Source organism: Triticum urartu, chromosome 3A (genome assembly GCF_056163025.1).
Source record: "Triticum urartu cultivar PI428250 chromosome 3A, HENAU_Tu73, whole genome shotgun sequence".
Taxonomy (NCBI): Eukaryota; Viridiplantae; Streptophyta; class Magnoliopsida; order Poales; family Poaceae; genus Triticum; species Triticum urartu.
This window is the reverse complement of record NC_141875.1, coordinates 555,922,522-555,946,056: the sequence shown is the minus strand read 5'-3', so window position 1 is coordinate 555,946,056 and position 23,535 is coordinate 555,922,522. Positions and strand designations below refer to the sequence as shown.

At 43.4% G+C, this 23,535-nt stretch overlaps 1 protein-coding gene across 1 annotated transcript; it reads right to left on the bottom strand.

Moving 5' to 3' along the window:
- Positions 1 to 20,682: 20,682 nt before the first annotated feature.
- On the bottom strand, positions 20,683 to 23,105 carry MC4 (metacaspase 4). Its single transcript, XM_048708891.2, has 2 exons — positions 22,611 to 23,105; positions 20,683 to 21,771 (listed from the first exon to the last, which is right to left on the bottom strand). Exons 1-2 carry the CDS (start codon positions 22,957 to 22,959, stop codon positions 20,903 to 20,905), a joined length of 1,218 nt encoding a protein of 405 aa, XP_048564848.1. The 5' UTR covers positions 22,960 to 23,105; the 3' UTR covers positions 20,683 to 20,902.
- Positions 23,106 to 23,535: the final 430 nt, after the last annotated feature.

Below are 23,535 nucleotides of genomic sequence, written 5' to 3'. Positions count from 1 at the left end.
GCGATCCGATCTTCCTCCCTGTAAACCTCCTCCTCCTCCTCTTCCTCCTGCGTCGTCGTCTCCGGCGCCGCCGGCGGCAGCGGACATGGACATGGAGGAGGTGTGCTGTTAATATACTCATCATGGTTCTCCCTCCTCACATCCTTCATCTTCTCCTCCCTCTGCTCTCTGGTGGCACTGGCATCCTCGGCCTCGGCCTCGTCCTCGCCCTCGCCCTCGCCCCCCTGGAGGATGGATATGTCCATCCCCGCCAGTCCGCTGCTGATCAACTCCTCCATCGCCCGGGATCGAGGAATCAAACGATCGATCTATCGCCTCCTTCCTCTGCCGCTTAACTCTGTAATTCGAGCGTCTTCGTTCTAAAAAAACTCTGTAATTAGGTTTAGATATTTTTTTGACAGTTGGATCAAACGTAGAAAACACGTACGTGGTCACCAACCAAAGCAAAAGCGGCTAAAGGAATCTCTGCATGGAGACAGCGGGGGTACCAAACCTTTCTTTCGCTGAACCATGGACCATTGGACCTCCCTCCGCTTACGGTGGCGACCGCCGGCTGCTGTTACGGCAGCTCGATTCCCCTCTCGGAAACGCGACCGGCGAACGCCGGATCTCACAAAGATTGCTGCATCTCACCAGTAAGAAACATATGTGCAGTATACATAGACCTCGTGCTTTTTGTTTTTTGACAATATACATACACCTCTTGCTGATAAATAATTACAAGATCCAGTGATGGTTCCTCTCCGTTGAGATGTCAACTAGGACTTTTAGTAACACCTAGTCCCCTATATTTTACCTGATTCGATCTTGTACTCTTCGTGATGTTTCGTCTAATTCAGGTTGGTATCAAATTTGGAATGGATTCTTGGGAGGAGGAGAAATTCGATGATGGAACACTTCTCAACTTCGACGTACAGGGCCAAGGGGAAGAAAGAGTACTCCAAAAAAGAAACCCCATGGCTTCAGAAACGAATATAACATTGATTTGGCATTGTGAATGTTGATACTTTTTATAATAAGTTTGGTCAAAGCAGAGATACTTTGACTTCAGACCAAACTTATATGCAACTCTTTCTTACCTCTTGAACTAGAACATAAGGCATATTGGGCTATTAGAGACATCAACTATGATTTTAAACTTGCCGGTGAAAAGAGGTTATTTGATATTAGTTCACTTCATGAATGGAGAACCCAAGCTTATGAAAATGCCAAGTTGTTTAAAGAGAAAGTTAAAAGATGGCATGACAAAAGGATACAAAAGCGTGAGTTTAATGTAGGTGATTATGTATTGCTATACAACTCTCGTTTAAGATTTTTTGCAGGAAAACTTCTCTCTAAATGGGAAGGCCCCTATGTTATCGAAGAGGTCTATCGTTCTGGTGCCATAAAGATCAACAACTTCGAGGGCACAAATCCGAAAGTGGTAAACGGTCAAAGAATCAAACATTATATCTCAGGTAATCCCATAAATGTTGAAACCAATGTTATTAAAACCGTAACCCCGGAGGAATACATAAGGGACACTTTTCGGAATGTTTCAGACTCCGAAAAGGAATAGGTATGTGGTACGGTAAGTAAACCGACTCCAAAACAGTTTTTAAGGCAATATTTCTCCGTTTTGGAATATTTAGAAAAATAGAAAAATAAGAAGTAGTCCGAGAAGGACACGAGGCCTTCACGAGGGTGGAGGGCGTGCCCTACCCTACTGGGCGCCCCCCTACCTCGTGGGCACCTCGTGTGCTCTCCGGACTCCGTTTTCTTACACGACACATATTTTGGTCGGTAAAAATTCATTATATAATCTCCCGGGGGTTTTGACTCCCGTATCACGCAAAAATCTCCTGTCTTTGTTTCGAGCTGTTTTCTGTCAGGGTTGTCAAGCCAGGCACTATGTCATCTCCCTCCTCCTCCAACCATGAGGGCAACGATGCTTGGCTAATGAAGATAGAGCTGAAGAGAGAAGAACCCATGGAGATCAACAAGGAGGAAGGGATCAAGAAGGCCATGGAGGACCAAGTTCTGGCAACAGAAGACATCCTTCAACTTGATCACAATCTTCTTACCCCAACTGAGATCGAAGCTTTCAAGATGATTGAGTTAGCTCGTATACAAAATAAGTATCTCACACGTGAAAATATTTTGTTGAAGGAGCATATCATCGCACTCAAAGGCATTATCCACAAGTTAGAAGACCTCCTACGCTCGATGTGTGACTATCCATCATCAACAACTCCACCTTCTTCACCAACAAAGAAGAGCTGAGCATCGGGTATGGGCACTCCCCTTGGCAACTGCCAAGCTTGGGGGAGTGCCCCGCTATCGTATCGTATCACCATCACTTTTATCTTTACCGTTTTTCTTAGTTCGATCCTTTTGGTAATATCTTGATCTAGTAGAATAAAAGTTCTTAGTATGATCCAGTTGTGAGTTTTGCTTTATGATCCTTCTACATAATCGAGTCCGTGAGCTATATAATAAAGATTAGTGTTGAGTCAAGGGCTTGATTATTTTGCCATGATCCTAAGTGAATAAAAGAAAAGAGAAATAAATAAAAAAGGAAACAAAGAGATCATAAGGATCTGATGGAGAGTAATGAGCTCACATAGAAAGAGTATGATGAATAAAAGTTGTTAAGAGTTGACAAACATAGTTTTGGTCATCGTTACAATTAATAGGAAGTAATAAAGAAAGAGAGGTCTTCACATATAAATATACTATCTTGGACATCTTTTATGATTGTGAGCACTCATTAAAATATGACATGCTAAAGAGTTTACGTTGGACAAGGAAGACAACGTAATGGGTTACGTTTTCTTACGTCTGAGATAAATTATATTGTCATGGATCATCCAACATGGTTGAGCTTGCCTTTCCCTCTCATGCTAGCCAAATTCATCGCACCAAGTAGAGATACTACTTGTGCTTCCAAATACCCTTAAACCAGTTTTGCCATGAGTCCACCATACCTACCTATGGATTGAGTAAGATCCTCCAAGTAAGTTGTCATCGGTGCAAGCAATAAAAATTGCTCTCTAAATATGTATGACTTATTAGTGTGGGAGAAAATAAGCTTTATACGATCGTGTGATATGGAAGAAATAAAAGTGACAGATTGCATAATAAAGGTCCATATCACAAGTGGCAATATAAAGTGACGTTCTTTCGCATTAAGATTTTGTGCATCCAACCATAAAAGCGCATGACAACCTCTGCTTCCCTCTGCGAAGGGCCTATCTTTCACTTTTATCTCCTACCTTGCATAAGAGTCATGGTGATATTCACCCTTCCTTTTTACATTTTATCCTTTGGCAAGCACAGTATGTTGGAAAGATCCTGGTATATATGGCTAATTGGATGTGAGTTTTCATGAACTATTATTGTTGACATTACCCTTGAGGTAAAACATTGGGAGGCAAAACTATAAGCCCCTATCTTTCTCTATGTCCGATTAAAACTCCATACCCATAAGTATTGCGTGAGTGTCAGCAATTGTGAAAGACTATATGATAGTTGAGTATGTGGACTTGCTGAAAAGCTCTTATATATTGACTCTTTCCTATGTTATGATAAATTGAAATTGCTCCAATGACTGAGATTATAGTTTGTTAGTTTTCAATGAAGTTTACAATTCATACTTGAAATTGTGATTGAATTATTACTCTAGCATAAGAAATCATATGACAAGAATTATGTAAGTTGTTGTTCTAAAAATGATCATGATGCCCTCATGTCCGTATTTTACTTTTATCGACACCTCTATCTCTAAACATGTGGACATATTTTTCGATTTCGGCTTTCGCTTGAGGACAAGCGAGGCTTAAGCTTGGGGGAGTTAACACGTCCATTTTGCATCATGCCTTTATATCGATATTTATTGCATTATGGGCTGTTATTACACATTATGTCACAATACTTATGCCTATTCTCTCTTATTTTACAAGGTTTACATAAAGAGAGAGAATGCCGGCAGCTGGGATTCTGGGATGGAAAAGGAGCAAATATTAGAGACCTATTCTGCACAGCTCCAAAAGTCCTGAAACTTCACGGAAGACGTTTCCGGAATATATAAAAAATACTGAGAGCAAGAAGTTTACCAGGGGGGCCACACCCTGCCCATGAGGGTGGGGGCGCGCCCTACCCCCTTGGGCGCGCTCCCCTACCTAGTGGGCCCCCTGGTGGCCCTCCGATGGCCATCTTCTGCTATAAGAAGTCTTTAGATGAGGAAAAAATCATAAGCCATCTTCTCGGACGAAACTCCGCCGCCACGAGGCGGAACCAATCTAGGGCTCTGGCGAAGCTGTTTTGCCGGGGAAACTTCCCTCCGGGAGGGGGAAATCATCGCCATCGTCATCAGCAACGCTCCTCTCATCGGGAGAGGGCAATCTCCATCAACATCTTCACCAGCACCATCTCCTCTCAAAACCCTAGTTCATCTTTTGTATCCAATTCTTGTCTCCATGTCCGGGATTGGTACTAGTAGGTTGCTAGTAGTATTAATTACTCTTTGTAGTTGATGCTAGTTGGTTTAATTGGTGGAAGATCATATGTTCAGATCCTATATGCATATTAATACCCATCTGATTATGAACATGATTATGCTTTGTGAGTAGTTACGTTTTTTCCTGAGGACATGGGAGAAGTCTTGATATTAGTATTCATGTGAATTTGGTATTCGTTCGATATTTTGATGAGATGTATGTTGTCCCTCCTCTAGTGGTGTTATGTGAACGTCGACTACATAACACTTCACCATTATTTGGGCCTAGATGAAGGCATTGGGAAGTAATAAGTAGATGATGGGTTGCTAGAGTGACAGAAGCTTAAACCCTAGTTTATGTGTTGCTTTGTAAGGGGCTGATTTGGATCCATATGTTTCATGCTATGGTTAGGTTTACCTTAATACTTTTGTTGTAGTTGCGGATGCTTGCAATAGAGGTTAATCATAAGTGGGATGCTTGTCCAAGTAAGGACGGTACCCAAGCACCGGTCCACCCACATACCAAATTATCAAAGTACCGAAAGCGAATCATATGATCGTGATGAAACCTAGCTTGACGATATTCCCATGAGTCCTCGGGAGCGCTTTTCTCTATATAAGAGTTTGTACAGGCTTGTCCTTTGCTACAAAAGGGATTGTGCCACCTTGTTGCACTTTATTTACTTTTGTTACTTGTTGCTCGTTACAAATTATCCTATCACAAAATTATCTGTTACCACTTATTTCAGTACTTGCAGAGAATACCTTGCTGGAAACCGCTTATCATTTCCTTCTGCTCCTCGTTGGGTTCGACAGTCTTACTTACCGAAAGGACTACGATAGATCCCCTATACTTGTGGGTCATCAACTACCAGGACTAAGTTCATGATAAATTAAAGTTCAATTAATCATATTACTTAAGAACTCCCACTTAGATAGACATCCCTCTAATCATCTAAGTGATCATGTGATCCATATCAACTAAACCATGTCCGATCATCACGTGCGATGGAGCAGTTTTCAATGGTGAACATCACTATGTTGATCATATCTATTATATGATTCACGCTCGACCTTTCGGTCTCAAGTGTTCCGAGGCCATATCTACATATGCTAGGCTCATCAAGTTTAACCCGAGTATTCTGCGTGTGCAAAACTGGCTTGCACCCGTTGTAGATGAACGTAGAGCTTATCACACCTGATCATCACGTGATGTCTCGGCATGACGAACTTTGGCAATGGTGCATACTCAGGGAGAACACTTTTATCTTGAAATTTAGTGAGAGATCATCTTATAATGCTACCGCCGATCTAAGCAAAATAAGATGCATAAAGGATAAACATCACATGCAATCAATATAAGTGATATGATATGGCCATCATCATCTTGTGCTTGTGATCTCCATCTCTGAAGCACCGTCATGATCACCATCATCACCGGCGCGACACCTTGATCTCCATCGTAGCATCGTTGTCATCTCGCCAACTTTTGCTTCTACGACTATTGCTACCGCTTAGTGATAAAGTAAAGCATTACAGTGCAATTGCATTGCATACAATAAAGCGACAACCATATGGCTCCTACCAGTTGCCGATAACTCGGTTGCAAAACATGATCATCTCATACAATAAAATATAGCATCATGTCTTGACCATATCACATCACAACATGCCCTACAAAAACAAGTTAGACGTCCTCTACTTTGTTGTTGCAAGTTTTACGTGGCTGCTACGGGCTGAGCAAGAACCGTTCTTACCTACACATCAAAACCACAATGATAGTTCATCAAGTTAGTGATGTTTTAACCTTCTCAAGGACCGGGCGTAACCACACTCGGTTCAACTAAAGTTGGAGAAACTAAAACCCGCCAACCACCTGTGTGCAAAGCACGTCGGTAGGACCAGTCTCGCGTAAGCGTACGCGTAATGTCGGTTTGGGCCGCTTCATGCAACAATACCGCCGAACCAAAGTGTGACATGTTGGTAAGCAGTATAACTTGTATCGCCCACAACTCACTTGTGTTATACTCGTGCATATAACATCAATGCATAAAACCATGCTCGGATGCCACTATTGGGGAACGTAGTAATTTCAAAATTTTCCTATGCACACGCAGGATCATGGTGATGCATAGCAACGAGAGGAGAGAGTTGATACGTCTCCAACGTATCTATAATTTTTGATTGCTCCATGCTACTTTATCTACTATTTTGGACTATATTGGGCTTTATTTTCCACTTTTATATTATTTTTGGGACTAACCTATTAACCGGAGGCCCAGCCCAGAATTGTTGTTTTTTTGCCTATTTCAGTATTTCGAGGAAACGGAATATCAAACGAGTCCAAACGGAATGAAACCTTCAGGAACGTGATCTTCTCACCGAACATGATCCAGGAGACTTGGACCCTACTCCAAGAAGTTTCCGGGGAGGTCACGAGGGTGGAGGGCGCCCCCCCTGGGCGCGCCCCTGCCTCGTGGGCCCCTCGGAGCTCCACCGACGTGCTTCTTCCGCCTATATATCTCCATATACCCTAAAAACATCCGGGAGCAACATAGATCGGGAGTTCCGCCGCCAGAAGCCTCCATAGCCACCAAAAGTCAATCGGGACCCTGTTCCGGCACCTCGCCGGAGGGGGCAATCCCTCTCCGGTGTCCATCTTCATCATCCCGGTGCTCTCCATGACGAGGAGGGAGTAGTTCTCCCTCGGGGCTGAGGGTATGTACCAGTAGCTATGTGTTTGATCTCTCTCTCTCTCTCTCTCTCGTGTTCTTGAGATGATACAATCTTGATGTATTGCGAGCTTTGCTATTATATTTGGATCCTATGATGTTTCTTCCCCCCCTCTACTCTCTTGTAATGAATTGAGTTTCCCCTTTGAAGTTATCTTATCGGATTGAGTCTTTAAAGATTTGAGAACACTTGATGTATGTCTTGCCGTGGATATCTGTGGTGACAATGGGATATCACGTGATTCACGTGATGTATGTTTTGGTGATCAACTTGCGAGTTCCACCCATGAACCTAGGCATAGGGGTTGGCACACGTTTTTGTCGTGATTCTCCGGTAGAACTTTGGGGCACTCTTTGAGGTCCTTTGTGTTGGTTGAATAGATGAATCTGAGATTGTGTGACGCATATCGTATAATCATACCCACGGATACTTGAGGTGACATTGGAGTATCTAGGTGACATTAGGGTTTTGGTTGATGTGTGTCTTAAGGTGTTATTCTAGTACGAACTCTAGGGCTGTTTGTGACACTTATAGGAATAGCCCAACGGATTGATTGGAAAGAATAACTTTGAGGTGGTTTCGTACCCTACCATAATCTCTTCGTTCGTTCTCCGCTATTAGTGACTTTGGAGTGACTCTTTGTTGCATGTTGAGGGATAGTTATGCGATCCAATTATGTTATTATTGTTGAGAGGACTTGCACTAGTGAAAGTATGAACCCTAGGCCTTGTTTCAACGCATTGCAATACCGTTTACGCTCACTTTTATCATTAGTTACCTTGCTGTTTTTATATTTTCAGATTACAAATACCTTTATCTACCATCCATATTGCACTTGTATCACCATCTCTTCGCCGAACTAGTGCACCTATACAATTTACCATTGTATTGGGTGTGTTGGGGACACAAGAGACTCTTTGTTATTTGGTTGCAGGGTTGCTTGAGAGAGACCATCTTCATCCTACGCCTCCTACGGATTGATAAACCTTAGGTCATCCACTTGAGGGAAATTTGCTACTGTCCTACAAACCTTTGCACTTGGAGGCCCAACAACGTCTACAAGAAGAAGGTTGTGTAGTAGACATCAAGCTCTTTTCTGGCGCCGTTGCCGGGGAGGTGAGTGCTTGAAGGTATATCTTTAGATCTTGCAATCGAGTCTTTTAGTTTCTTGTTTTATCACTAGTTTAGTTTATAAAAGAAAATTACATAAAAAAATGGAATTGAGTTTGTCTCATACGCTTCACCTTTTTAGTATCTTTCGTGAGTATGATGGAAAGGATAATTGTGCTCAAGTGCTATAAGAAGAAATCTATAAAATGTTTGGCACTAAATATTTGAATGATGAGCATGATTTCAATGTTGTTAGTATTAATTCTTTGAATATCCATGATGCTAATGATATGCAAAGCCACAAGCTTGGGGAAGCTATGTTTGATGAAGATGATATTTTTTGTCCCCCAAGTTTTGATGAGCAAATTTATTATGATGAAAGCATGCCTCCTATTTATAATGATTATATTGATGAAAGTGGATTTGGAGAGGTCATGACTTTACTTTGTGATGAATCCACTATTTCAAAAGAGGTTCCAATTGATTATGAGAACAAAGTTGCTATCTATGATAATTATTGTGATGACTTGTATGCTATAAAGAATAATGATATCCATGAAACTTGTCATCATGATTTTAGTTTTCAATTGGATTATGCCACACATGATAATTATTTTGTTGAGTTTGCTCCCACTATTATTAATGAGAAGAATTTTGCCTATGTGGAGAGTAATAAATTTTCTATGCTTGTAGATCATGAAAAGAATGCTTTAGGTGCTGGTTATATTGTTGAATTCATTCATGATGCTACTGAAAATTATTATGAGGGAGGAACATATGCTTGTAGGAATTTCAATAATATCTAGTTTCCTCTCTATGTGCTTAAAATTTTGAAGTTATGCTTGTTTTACCTTCCTATGCAAGTTGATTCTTGTCCCCACAAGTTGTTTTCTCACAAAATACCTATGCATAGGAAGTGGGTTAGACTTAAATGTGCTATTCATATTCTTCATGATGCTCTCTTTATGTTACAATTCTTATCTTTTATGTGAGCATCATTGAAATCATCATGCCTAGCTAGGGGCGTTAAACGATAGCGCTTGTTGGGAGGCAACCCAATTTTATTTTTGTTCCTTGACTTTTGTTCCTGTTTAGTAATAAATAATCCATCTAGATTCTGTTTAGATGTGGTTTTATATTTTAATTAGTGTTTGTGCCAAGTTAAACCTATTAGATCTTCTTGGAAGATAGTTATTTGATCTTGCTGTAATTTCCAGAATCTTTGCGCTCAGTGCCCGAATTGTCAAAAATCACCAGAACGTGATAAAATAGTGATTCCAATTTCTGCTTATCAATAAACAAATTTCCCAGGTCTTCTAATTTTGGTAGAATTTTTTGGGTTCCATAAGTTTGCGTTAGTAACAGATTACTACAGACTGTTCTGTTTTTGACAGATTCTGTTTTGCGTGTGTTGTTTGCTTATTTTGATGAATCTATGGCTAGTAAAATAGTTTATAAACCATAGAGAAGTTGGAATACAGTAGGTTTAACACCAATACAAATAAAGAACAAGCTCACTACAGTACCTTAAAGTAGTCTTTTGTTTTCTTTCTCTAACGGAGCTCACGAGATTTCTATTGAGTTTTGTGTTGTGAAGTTTTCAAGTTTTGGGTGAATTCTTTTGATGGATTATGGAACAAGGAGTGGCAAGAGCCTAAGCTTGGGGATGCCCATGGCACCCCCAAGATAATCCAAGGACACCAAAAAGTCAAAGCTTGGGGATGCCCCGGAAGGCATCCCCTCTTTCGTCCACTTCCATCGGTAATTTACTTGGAGCTATATTTTTATTCACCACATGATATGTGTTTTGCTTGGAGCGTCTTGTATTATTTGTGTCTTTGCTTGTTAGTATACCACAATCATCCTTGCTGTACACACCTTTTGAGAGAGCCATGCATGAATTGAAATTTGTTAGAATACTCTATGTGCTTCACTTATATCTTTTGAGCTTGATAGTTTACTCTATGTGCTTCACTTATATCTTTTTGAGCGTGATAATTTTTGCTCTAGTGCTTCACTTAGATCTTTTAGAGCACGGTGGTGGTTTGTTTTAAATAAACTTGATCTCTCATGCTTCACTTAGATTATTTTGAGAGTCGTTAATAGCATGGTAATTTGCTTAATGTTAATATACTTGGTATTCAAGATATGTGAAACATTCTTTTTAGTGGGTTGAATACTAAGATAAGTTTGATGCTTGATAATTGTTTTGAGATATGGAGGTGATAATATCATAGTCGTGCTAGTTGAGTAGTTGTGAATTTGAGAAATACTTGTGTTGAAGTTAGCAAGTCCCGTAGCATGCACGTATGGTTAAAGATGTGTAACAAATTTGAAACATGAAGTGTACCTGGCTTGTGCATCCTTATGAGTGGCGGTCGGGGACGAGCGATGGTCTTTTCCTACCAATCTATCCCCCTAGGAGCATGCGCGTAGTACTTGATTTCTGATGACTTCTAAATTTTTGCAATAAGTATATGAGTTCTTTTGACTAATGTTGAGTCCATGGATTATACGCACTTTTACCTTTCCGCCATTTGCTAGCCTCTTCGGTACCGTGCATTGCCCTTTCTCACATTGAGAGTTGGTGCAAACTTCGCCGGTGCATTCAAACCCCGTGATATGATACGCTCTTTCACACATAAACCTCTCTATATCTTCCTCAAAACAGCCACCATACCTACCTATCATGGCATTTCCATAGCCATTCCGAGATATATTGCCATGCAACTTACATCATCATCATCATGGCATGCTTTACTTTTGTCATATTGCCATTGCATGATCTTGTAGTTGACATCGTATTTGTGGCAAAGCCACCATGCATTATTTTTCATACATGTCACTCTTGATTCATTGCACCATCCCGGTACACCGCCGGAGGCATTCATATAGAGTCATATCTTGTTCTAGTATCGAGTTGTAATCATTATGTTGTAATCAATAGAAGTGTGATGATCATCATTATTAGAGCATTGCCCAATCAAAAAAAAGAGAGAGAAAGGCCAAAAAGAAAAAAAGAAAGGCCCAAAAAAAGAAGGAGAAAATAAAAAGGGCAATGCTACTATCTCTTTTTCCACACTTGTGCTTCAAAGTAGCACCTTGTTCTTCATGTAGTGAGTCTCATATATTGTGCTTCAAAGTAGCACCATGATTTTCATATAGTGAGTCTCATAAGTTGTCTTGTTCATACTAGTGGGAATTTTTCATTATAGAACTTGGCTTGTATATTCCAACGATGGGCTTCCTCAAAATGCCCTAGGTCTTCATGAGCAAGCAAGTTGGATGCACACCCACTAGTTTTCTTTTGTTGAGCATTCTTAGCTCTAGTGCATCCGTTGCATGGCAATCCCTACTCCTTGCATTAACATCAATTGATGGGCATCTCCATAGCTCATTGATTATCCTCGTTGATGTGAGACTTTCTCCTTTTTTGTCTTCTCCACACAATCCCCATCATCATATTCTATACCACCCATAGTGCTATGTCCATGGCTCGCGCTCATGTATTGCGTGAAGGTTGAAAAAGTTTGAGATTATTTGAGTATGAAACAATTGCTTGGCTTGTCATCGGGGGTATAGAAGTTGGGAACATCTTTGTGTGACGAAAATGAAGCATAGCCTAACTATATGATTTTGTAGGGATGAACTTCCTTTGGCCATGTTATTTTGAGATGACATAATTGTTTAATTAGTATGCTTGAAGTATTATCATTTTTATGTCAATATGAACTTTTGTATTGAACCTTTCGGATCTGAATATTCATACCATGATTAAGAAGATTTACATTGAAATTATGCCAAAGTATCACTCCGCATCAAAAATTCTCTTTTTATCATTTACCTACTCGAGGACAAGCAGGAATTAAGCTTGGGGATGCCTGATACGTCTCCAACGTATCTATAATTTTTGATTGCTCCATGCTACTTTATCTACTATTTTGGACTGTATTGGGCTTTATTTTCCACTTTTATATTATTTTTGGGACTAACCTATTAACCGGAGGCCCAGCCCAGAATTGCTGTTTTTTTGCCTATTTCAGTATTTCGAGGAAACGGAATATCAAACGGAGTCCAAACGGAATAAAACCTTCGGGAACGTGATCTTCTCACCGAACGTGATCCAGGAGACTTGGACCCTACTCCAAGAAGTTTCCGGGGAGGTCACAAGGGTGGAGGGCGCCCCCCCTGGGCACGCCCCCTGCCTCGTGGGCCCCTCGGAGCTCCACCGACGTGCTTCTTCCGCCTATATATCTCCATATACCCTAAAAACATCCGGGAGCAACGTAGATCGGGAGTTCCGCCGCCAGAAGCCTCCATAGCCACCAAAAGTCAATCGGGACCCTGTTCCGGCACCTCGCCGGAGGGGGCAATCCCTCTACGGTGTCCATCTTCATCATCCCGGTGCTCTCCATGACGAGGAGGGAGTAGTTCTCCCTCGGGGCTGAGGGTATGTACCAGTAGCTATGTGTTTGATCTCTCTCTCTCTCTCTCGTGTTCTTGAGATGATACAATCTTGATGTATCGCAAGCTTTGCTATTATATTTGGATCCTATGATGTTTCTTCCCCCCCCCTCTACTCTCTTGTAATGAATTGAGTTTCCCCTTTGAAGTTATCTTATCGGATTGAGTCTTTAAAGATTTGAGAACACTTGATGTATGTCTTGCCGTGGATATCTATGGTGACAATGGGATATCACGTGATTCACTTGATGTATGTTTTGGTGATCAACTTGCGGGTTCCACCCATGAACCTATGCATAGGGGTTGGCACACGTTTTCGTCGTGATTCTCCGGTAGAACTTTGGGGCAATCTTTGAGGTCCTTTGTGTTGGTTGAATAGATGAATCTGAGATTGTGTGACGCATATCGTATAATCATACCCACGGATACTTGAGGTGACATTGGAGTATCTAGGTGACATTAGGGTTTTGGTTGATGTGTGTCTTAAGGTGTTATTCTAGTACAAACTCTAGGGCTGTTTGTGACACTTATAGGAATAGCCCAACGGATTGATTGGAAAGAATAACTTTGAGGTGGTTTCGTACCCTACCATAATCTCTTCGTTCGTTCTCCGCTATTAGTGACTTTGGAGTGACTCTTTGTTGCATGTTGAGGGATAGTTATGCGATCCAATTATGTTATTATTGTTGAGAGGACTTGCACTAGTGAAAGTATGAACCCTAGGCCTTGTTTCAACGCATTGCAATACCGTTTACACTCACTTTTATCATTAGTTACCTTGCTGTTTTTATATTTTCAGATTACAAATACCTTTATCTACCATCCATATTGCACTTGTATCACCATCTCTTCGCCGAACTAGTGCACCTATACAATTTACCATTGTATTGGGTGTGTTGGGGACACAAGAGACTCTTTGTTATTTGGTTGCAGGGTTGCTTGAGAGAGACCATCTTCATCCTACGCCTCTTACGGATTGTTAAACCTTAGGTCATCCACTTGAGGGAAATTTGCTACTGTCCTACAAACCTTTGCACTTGGAGGCCCAACAACGTCTACAAGAAGAAGGTTGTGTAGTAGACATCAAGAGTGTTGTCTACGTACCCTCGTAGACCGTATTATTGGTTGCGTTTATCAACGCGGTTGATGTAGTCATACACCTTCACGATCCGTCCCGATCAAGTACCGAACATACGGCACCTCCGTGTTCAGCACATGTTCAGCTCGATGACATCCTCGCCTTCTCGATCCAACAAGAGGGGCGAAGTAGTAGATGAGTCCCAGCAGCACGACGGCGTGGTGACGGTGTTGGTGAAGAACAATCTTCGCAGGGCTTCGCCTAAGCGCTACGAAAACTATGACGGAGGATAAACTAGAGGGGACGGGGTTGCCGGCACACGGCTTGGTGTTTCTTGATGTGTCTTGGGTGCTAGCCCTACCCCTCTATTTATATGTTGAGCCTTGGGGTTGAAACTTGGAGTAAGAGCCTCCACAAAGTCGGTTTCACCCGAAAGGCAAGAGTCCTTCTCAGACTCCAGGGCCAGACGCCAGGGTTCCCGGCGTCTGGACCCTGGCGTCTGGTCCCTGGACTCCGCAAAACTTCCTTTTGCGCTTTCCAAAACCATTATGGGCTTTCCCCTTTGGCCCAAATAAAGTGTTCTCGTACCCAAACATTTCGGGAAACATCCGAAACCCCTTCCGGTGAATTCCGGAACCCTTCCGGAGACCAAACACTATTATCCCACATATCAAACTTTATCTCCGGACCATTCCGGAGTTCCTCGTCATGTCTGTGATCTTATCCGGAACTCCGAACAACATTCGGTTACCAACATACATAACTCATAAATAATATATCGTCAACGAACATTAAGCATGCGGACCCTACGGGTTCGAGAACTATGTAGACATGACCGAGACACTTCTCTGGTCAATAACCAATAGCGGAACCTGGATGCCCATATTGGCTCCTACATATTCTACGAAGATCTTTATCGGTAGAACCGCATAACAACATACGTTGTTCCCTTTGTCATCAGTATGTTTACTTGCCCGAGATTCGATCGTCGGTATCTCAATACCTAGTTCAATCTCGTTACCGGCAAGTCTCTTTACTCGTTACGTAATACATCATCCTGCAACTAACTCATTAGTTACAATGCTTGCAAGGCTTATAGTGATGTGCATTACCGAGTGGGCCCAGAGATACATCTCCGACAATCGGAGTGACAAATCCTAATCTCAAAATACGCCAACTCAACAAGTACCTTTGGAGACACCTGTAGAACACCTTTATAATCACCTAGTTACGTTGTGATGTTTGGTAGCACACAAAGTGTTGCTCCGGTAAACGGGAGTTGCATAATCTCATAGTCATAGGAACATGTATAAGTCATGAAGAAAGCAATAGAAACATACTAAACGATCAAGTGCTAAGCTAACGGAACGGGTCAAGTCAATCACATCATTCTCCTAATGATGTGATCCCGTTAATCAAATGACAACTCATGTCTATGGTTAGGAAACTTAACCATCTTTGATTAACGAGCTAGTCAAGTAGAGGCATACTAGTGACACTATGTTTGTCTATGTATTCACACATGTATTATGTTTCCGGTTAATACAATTCTAGCATGAATAATAAACATTTATCATGAAATAAGGAAATAAATAATAACTTTATTATTGCCTCTAGGGCATATTTCCTTCAGATCTACCCTAGTGAGGCAAGTCCTTCGTGGGCGATGGCCTTGGTGGGATAGACAAGGTTGCTTCTTCGTGGACCCTTCGTGGGTGGAGCCCTCCGTGGACTCGCGGAACCGTTACCCTTCGTGGGTTGAAGTCTCCACCAACGTGGATGTACGATAGCACCACCTATCGGAACCATGCCAAAAATATCCATGTCTACATTGCGTTTGCTCCCTCCAAACTCCTCCCTTTACCTTCATGTGCAATGCTTTACATTCCGCTGCTATACTCTTAGACTTGCATGTGTAGGTTGATTGCTTGACTAGTGCTAAGTTGCTAAAATCTGCCAAGACTTGAAATTGGGAAAAGGCTAGATTTTTATTTGGTCAAGTAGTCTAATCACCCCCCCCCCTTTAGACATACTTTCCATCCTATAGAGACTGAAGGAAATATGTCGTAGAGGCAATAATAAATTTGTTATATATATTTCCTTATATCATGATAAATGTTTATTATTCATGCTAGAATTGTATTAACCGGAAACATAGTACATGTGTGAATACATAGACAAACGGAGTGTCCCTAGTATGCCTCTACTTGACTAGCTCGTTAATCAAAGATGGTTAAGTTTCCTAACCATAGACATGTGTTGTCATTTGATGAACGGGGTCACATCATTAGAGAATGATGTGATGGACAAGACCCATCCGTTAGCTTAGCATTATGATTGTTTAGTTTTATTGCTATTGCTTTCTTCATGACTTATACATATTCCTCTGACTATGAGATTATGCAACTCCTGAATACCGGAGGAACACCTTGTGTGCTATCAAACGTCACAACGTAACTGGGTGATTACAAAGATGCTCTAAAGGTGTCTCCGAAGGTGTTTGTTGAATTGGCATAGATCGAGACTAGGATTTATCACTCCGTGTATCGGAGAGGTATCTCTAGGCCCTCTCGGTAATGCACATCACTATAAGCCTTGCAAGTAATGTAACTAATGAGTTAGTTGCGGGATGATGCATTACCAAACGAGTAAAGAGACTTGCTGATGTTGCTTGAAGCTACATCGGTATTTCCCCAAAGAGGAAGGGATGATGCAGCACAACGGTGGTAGGTATTTCCCTTAGATATGAAACCAAGGTTATCGAACTAGTAGGATAACCAAACAACACAACATAAACAGCCCCTGCACACAAATAACAACCACTCGCAACCCCACATGTTAAAGGGGTTGTCAACCCCTTTCGGGTACCGACGCCTCAAACGGTGCGTGGACGGGAGAGAGTTGTAAATATTGATAGATCGAACGCCAAATAAAATAAATTGCAGCAAGGTATTTTTGGGTTTTTTGATTAATAGATCTGAAAATAAAAGCAAGAGAAAAATAGATCGCAAAGGCAAATATATGAGAAAGAAGACCCCCGGGGCCGTAGGTTTCACTAGTGGCTTCTCTAGAGAAAAATAGCAAACAGTGAGTAAACAAATTATTGTTGGGCAATTGATAGAACCTCAAATAATTATGACGATATCTAGGCAATGATCATTACATAGGCATCACGTCCAAGATTAGTAGACCGACTCCTGCCTGCATCTACTACTATTACTCCACACATCGACCGCTATCCAGCATGCATCTAGTGTATTAAGTTCATGGAAAACGGAGTAATACAATAAGAACGATGACATGATGTAGACGAGATCCGTTTATCTATGGTGGTAGATATAGATCCCATCTTTTTATCCTTGGTAGCAATGATACATACGTGTCGGTTCCCTTTCTGTCACTGGGATCAAGCACCGTAAGATCGAACCCACTACCGGGCACCTCTTCCCATTGCAAGATAAATAGATCAAGTTGGCCAAACAAAACCCAAATATCGGAGAAGAAATATGAGGCTATAAGAGATCATGCATAAAAGAGATCAAAGAAACTCAAATACTTTCATGGATATAAAAAGATAGATCTGATCATAAACTCAAAGTTCATCGATCCCAACAAACGCACTGCAAAAGAGTTACATCATATGGATCTCTAAGAGACCATTTTATTGAGAATCAAGAGAAAGAGATGAAGCCATCTAGATACTTACTACGGACCCGAAGGTCTACAAAGAACTACTCACGCATCATCGGAGAGGCACCAATGGAAGTGGCGAACCCCTCCGTGATGATGTCTAGATTGGATCTGGTGGTTCTGGACTCTGCGGCGGCTGGATGAATATTTCATCGACTCCCCTAGGGTTTTGGGAATATTGGGGTATTTATAGAGAAAAGAGGCGGTCCGGGGGCACCCGAGGTGGGCGCGCCTGGGCCTCCTGGCGCGCCCTGGTGGGTTGTCCCTCCTCGGGACTCCTCCCAGGTGCAACCAGGGCCCAATATCTTCCATATGGTTCATAAAAAATCTCTGTAAAGTTTCGTGGCATTTGGACTCCGTTTGATATTGATTTTCTGCGATGTAAAAAACATGGAAAAAACTGCAACTGGCACTTGGCACTATGTCAATAAGTTAGTACCAAAAAATGATATAAAATGATTATAAAACATCCAAGATTGATAATAAAACAGCATGGAACAATAAAAAATTATAGATACGTTGGAGACGTATCACTTGCCAGTAACGAGATTGAACTAGGTATGAGGATACCGACGATCGAATCTCGGGCAAGTAACATACCAATGACAAAGGGAATGACGTACGTTGTTATGCGGTTTGACCAATACAGATCTTCGTAGAATATGTAGGAACCAATATGCGCATCCAGATTCCGCTATTGGTTATTGACCGGAGATGTGTCTCGGTCATGTCTACATAGTTCTTGAACCCGTAGGGTCCGCACGCTTAACGTTCGATAATGATTTGTATTATGAGTTATGTGTTTTGGAGACCGAAGTTCCTTTGGACTCTCGAATGAGATCATGGACATAACGAGGAGTCTCGAAATGGTCGAGAGGTAAAGATGCATATATTGGAAGGTAGTATTCGAACATCGAAATGGTTCCAAGTGATTCGGGTATTTTTCTGGAGTACCGACGGGTTACTGGAACCCCCCGGAGAAGTGTTGGGCCTACATGGTCCTAAAGGGAGAGAGAGGGAAGCCCGCGGGGGTGGCGCGCGCCCCCCTCCTAGGGAGTCCGAATAGGACAAGGGGGAGGGGGTGCGGCCCCTCTTCCCTTTCCCTCTCCCTCTCCTTCCTATTCCCTCCGGTGGAGAAAGGAAAAGGGGGGGCGAATCCTACTTGGACTAGGAGTCCAAGTAGGACTCCCCCTTGGTGCGCCCCTCCTGGCTGCTGGCCTCCTCCTCCCCCTTTATATACGAGGGGCGGGGGCACCCCAAAGGTACACCAAGATTTCTCTTAGCCGTGTGCGGTGCCCCCCTCCACAGTTTACTCCTCCGGCCATAGCGTCGTAGTGCTTAGGTGAATCCCTGTGTGGATCACATCACCATCACCGTCACATGCTGCTATGCTGACGGAACTCTCCCTCGACCCTCTACTGGATCAAGAGTTCGAGGGACGTCATCGAGCTGAATGTGTGCTAAACAAGGAGGTGCCGTACATTCGGTACTTGGATTGGTTGGATCGTGAAGACGTTCGACTACATCAACCGCGTTAATCTAACGCTTCCGCTTTCGATCTACGAGGATTCGTGGACACACTCTCCCTTTTCGTTGCTATGCATCTCCTAGATAGATCTTGCGTGATCGTAGGAATTTTTTTGAAATTGCATGCTACGTTTCCCGACACATAATGCAGCAAGAGGATTTCCTGGGATGTTTGGAAGCATTGGCTGCTTGCATTAGAAATGGAAGAACTGTCCATTTGCTTGGCACGGGATGTACAAAAGCGCCAAAGGCAGTTGTAGTGTGGTACTTGAGGCAGTGGTCACACACGACCTCTGGATTTGACACTCCTTCTTTGGTATGCCAGGAACTCACAATAATATCAACGTACTGCAGTGCTCCCCTGTCTTTGCCAAGCTTGTTGAAGGTCATTCCCCTCCGGTGAACTTCGAGGTCAATGGGCGGCACTACAACAAGGGATACTACCTAGCAGATGGCATCTATCCAAGATGGTCTACATTTGTGAAGACTATCTCAAACCCTATGCCAGGAGGCAAGAACGCCCACTTTGCGAAGGTTCAAGAGGCTTGCAAGAAGAATGTCGAGCGGGCATTTGGTGTGCTCCAATCTCGATTTGCTGCTGTCCGGTACCCTGCTCAGACCTGGTCGAAAGATCAAACGTGGGAGATCATGACTTACTGTGTCATCTTGCACAACATGATCATTGAGAGCGAGCAGGAGGAGCCAGTGTTTGACACTGAACCATATTACAGGCAGGATCCTCTTGCCCAAGTTGATCACCAGCTACCGGCAACCTGGACTGCCTTCTCAATATGCGTCAGGAGATCCGAGACCCACAGGTGCATCAACAACTGCAGCAGGATCTGGTGGAGCACCTATGGAGGCTCAAGGGCAACGCCTAGCTCGACGTGTGATGAAATATGAGTTTTTATTTGTTGAACTATATAATTTATATTGAACTATTTGATTTTTATTGATTTTCTGTGATGAACTATGTGATAAAAATAGCTTCTGTTCAATTTGTGTCGAAGCACGCCGAATACGGGCCGAAATTGGTCAATTTGTGCCTATGGTGGGCCAATTTGCGCCGAAAATAGGCTGAAAAGTGGGCCGATTTGCGCCAAAAATGGGCCAACATCGGTGCCTGAGGCCGGCGGCTGGGAAGCATGTCGCCCCCAAGCCGATATTTCGGCCGGCGCGCTCCCAGGAGCGGCGCTTTTTCTAGCCCCGGGGGCGCCGGGGGGGGGGGGGGGGGGGGGGATGCTCTAATCCAGTGTCCACGGTGTGGCAGAGCCTCTGTTGCTCTCGAGTCTAGCTTGTATAATACTGGATTGAAATGGTTATGCTCATGGTATTTTACTCTATTGTCTGATAATCAAATAAAATGGCTGGAGGTCGATTTCAGATGTACTACCAAAGAGCTTCGTTTTATATACCCTCTGATATGTTGAATACCTGTTCTATTTTTGGGCAAATATGAGTTGAATTCTTCAGGAGGACATTGCACGTAAACAACCAATGTTTGAACTAACATAAGATTTTTGTGAATCTAACACTACAAGTTAATATCGCCGCAAAAAAAAACACTGCAAGTATATCAGGATAACATATTAGAGAAGTTGGATGAAACTAAAGATGCAACTATATGTGTACTATGTATAAAGTTTACATGGCAATTCCTTATTTCAGTACTGATGTAGTTCAACTCACAGTTTTTGACATAATAAATACATAACCACGGCAAACCAGGGGGGAGCAAACCCGGGGGGAGCTAGGGAAAACTGAAACCTCTCGTGCACAGCTCATCACAGAAAGGGAAACAAAGCACAACGTCAATCCATGTTTCAGCAGATGAAAGCCACATGAACATGCTCATCACTGCAGTAGAGCCCAGGCTGCTGAGTGTATCCTTGCTTGGACAGCGCCGCGCGTGCTTTCATAACCAGATCCTTGTTTGTTATCTTTCCATCATCGCTCGCGAGAATGGCCTGGATGGCATTGCTCATCGCGCCGAAGGACGTACCCCCCGGTATGGTGGCATCTGCTGATGTCTGGCTGGTTTGGCACCCGCTGATGAGGATGCCGTTGTTCGGCGCCCATGACTTAGTCCCGGCATACGCCTCCTCAGCACTGCCCATATCTTGTTCTATCGCTGGCTTGAAAGTCTCTTCCTCTGTGCCGTCAAGCTTAGCCTTCAGGAACTGGTGAGCTAGCGAACCAACCATGCCCATCACACCGCCCTGCTCACCTGATCCACCTTCATGGAACTTATCAAGCATGACTTTCATGAACTTCTTGATCTTTGGGCTGGCATCGTCCCCGAAGACGTTAAACAGAGTCAGCCGGATTGAGCCCTCCTCGATGTCATCCTTCCCAGTTTGCTCCTTGAGCATCTCAATAAGTGTTGAGAGTGGCAGAGAACGGTTTTTAGTGAGGCCATCCCCAGTTGGTTGCTCATCCTGGTCCTCACCTCCGTGGCGGCTATGAGACTCAAATGCGTCACGAACGGTCTCTTTGAGGAAGGACCGGAACCCGCCGCCAGAATGAGATCGCTCTTCTTCGGATTCACGAGACTGGGTCTGATTCTGCTTGGTGCTATTGCCTATCTGTTCCTTTGCCTTGTCCAGTAGGCCACCACTGTGGCATGAGTCGGAGACAATGGTAAATATGCAACCATCCGGGACCTTCTGCACGAGATCTCTGAAATCTTGATCTGCAGATCATAACAGGTTAGGAATTTCGACAGCTGAGAATCATTCACTGGACACAGAATGGTTCGGAAATGTGTTTAAAATTAGAGTGCAAGGGGGTAAAATGTTTGCTATAACAAATTTTCAGAAAATGAACATCAGTTACATGGACAATAACAGCCTATTAGCTAGAAAATATAGTGAACAAACATGCAGAAACAAGAGGCTGACATATGGCCTAAGCACTTCTCGTCTTTCTATTAAGACAATTGCTAAGAAACTTCCGCTCGCCGGGAGCCTACATTCCTTTCCTCAAATGGCCAAGCATTGCTCAAATAAGATCCTGCCAGTGCTAATTATCATTTTTGCCCACAACGAAACAAATCTGAAACAACACCGGCCCCTAAGCTGCAGATCTTGGGAATTGCTACAACCACAATTCTGTGCAAAACATGTGCACAGTAACGACACTATGCAAATGGTAAGCACATATATGCATCTTTACATCCAATTATATTCCCTGTCTATCCACAATAGTTTCGGCAGTTGAACTGTAGCTCCAAATTATCCTAATACAACCATTTACGCCATATATATTAACTTCAAACTTTACCAAGATCATCTTAAACTTACTGCAACGCAAAACAGATGAATAAATGGGCCGTAAACTGCCCAACAAACTCATCAGTATTTGGATAGGGCTTGATCCTGGATCAGATCCACATCACATCTGCGTTCACCTGTCTCCTCCAAAATCGGTTTCACATCTGAAGGCTGTAACTGTTTAGCTAATCCTACCGTATCTCGATTACTTTTTCAGAAAAAAAATGGGAGCGGATGCTGATCTTGTTCCCGATCGCACCTGTGATGAGATTCATGTCGCTGGGCACGATGCACTCGTCGTACCCGGTGTCGTCGTCCTGCCCGGTCTCGGCCGGCAGCCGCGTGCCGTGGCCGCTGTAGTGGAAGAAGAGGAAGTCCCCACGGCGCGCGTCCCCGACGAGCTTGGCCAGCGCGTGGCGGATGTTGGCGCCGGTGGGCTGCGGCCCGGAGGAGCCGCGGTCGAGGAGGACGGTGATGTTGTCCTCGTCGAAGCCGAACCGGTCGACGAGGCACTTGTGCATGCGGTCAACGTCGTTGTGGCAGCCCTTGAGCTCGGCCTTGGTGCCGGGGTAGTTGATGCCCACCAGGAGCGCGAGCTTGCGGCCCATCGCGGCGGTGCGGCGGCTGCGGCGTCGGTCGGGCTGCCGGAGGGGGAGGGGGTGGAGTGGGTGCGGGGTCCGTCGGTTGCCGGTGGTAGTGGGGGATAGGTGCGCTGCGCGTATTGGCGTTTCCGATCTGACGGGTGGGGACTCGAGGGACGGGATTGGATCATTGGAGCAGCTGTGCAAGCCTGGAAGCTGGTGACGAAAACGATTGGACGGCGTCCGTCCACTCGGGCGGGTCGGGGCTCGGCACGTCGGCACATTTCCTGCTTGTGATGGCGGAGCAGAATTGTTTTTTTATAAAAAACAACGAGAGTAAAAATTATATCCAGATGCGTAGACTACGTAGCAACAACTACACGCACTGGAGCAAACCGAGAGCGCGCCGTTATCAACGCCCCTTCATCGCCGGACCCAGGCAAATCTTGTTGTAGTAGACAAGAATTGTTTGGTTCTCAGCCTAAGGTTGCCACGCCTAACCTTAGTCATGCCACAACACCATAGGCATATGTTTAGTTTATTGTCACACTTGTGGCTTGCCACACTTTTCTAATTATACGGCCCACAAGTCATAGACTCAAA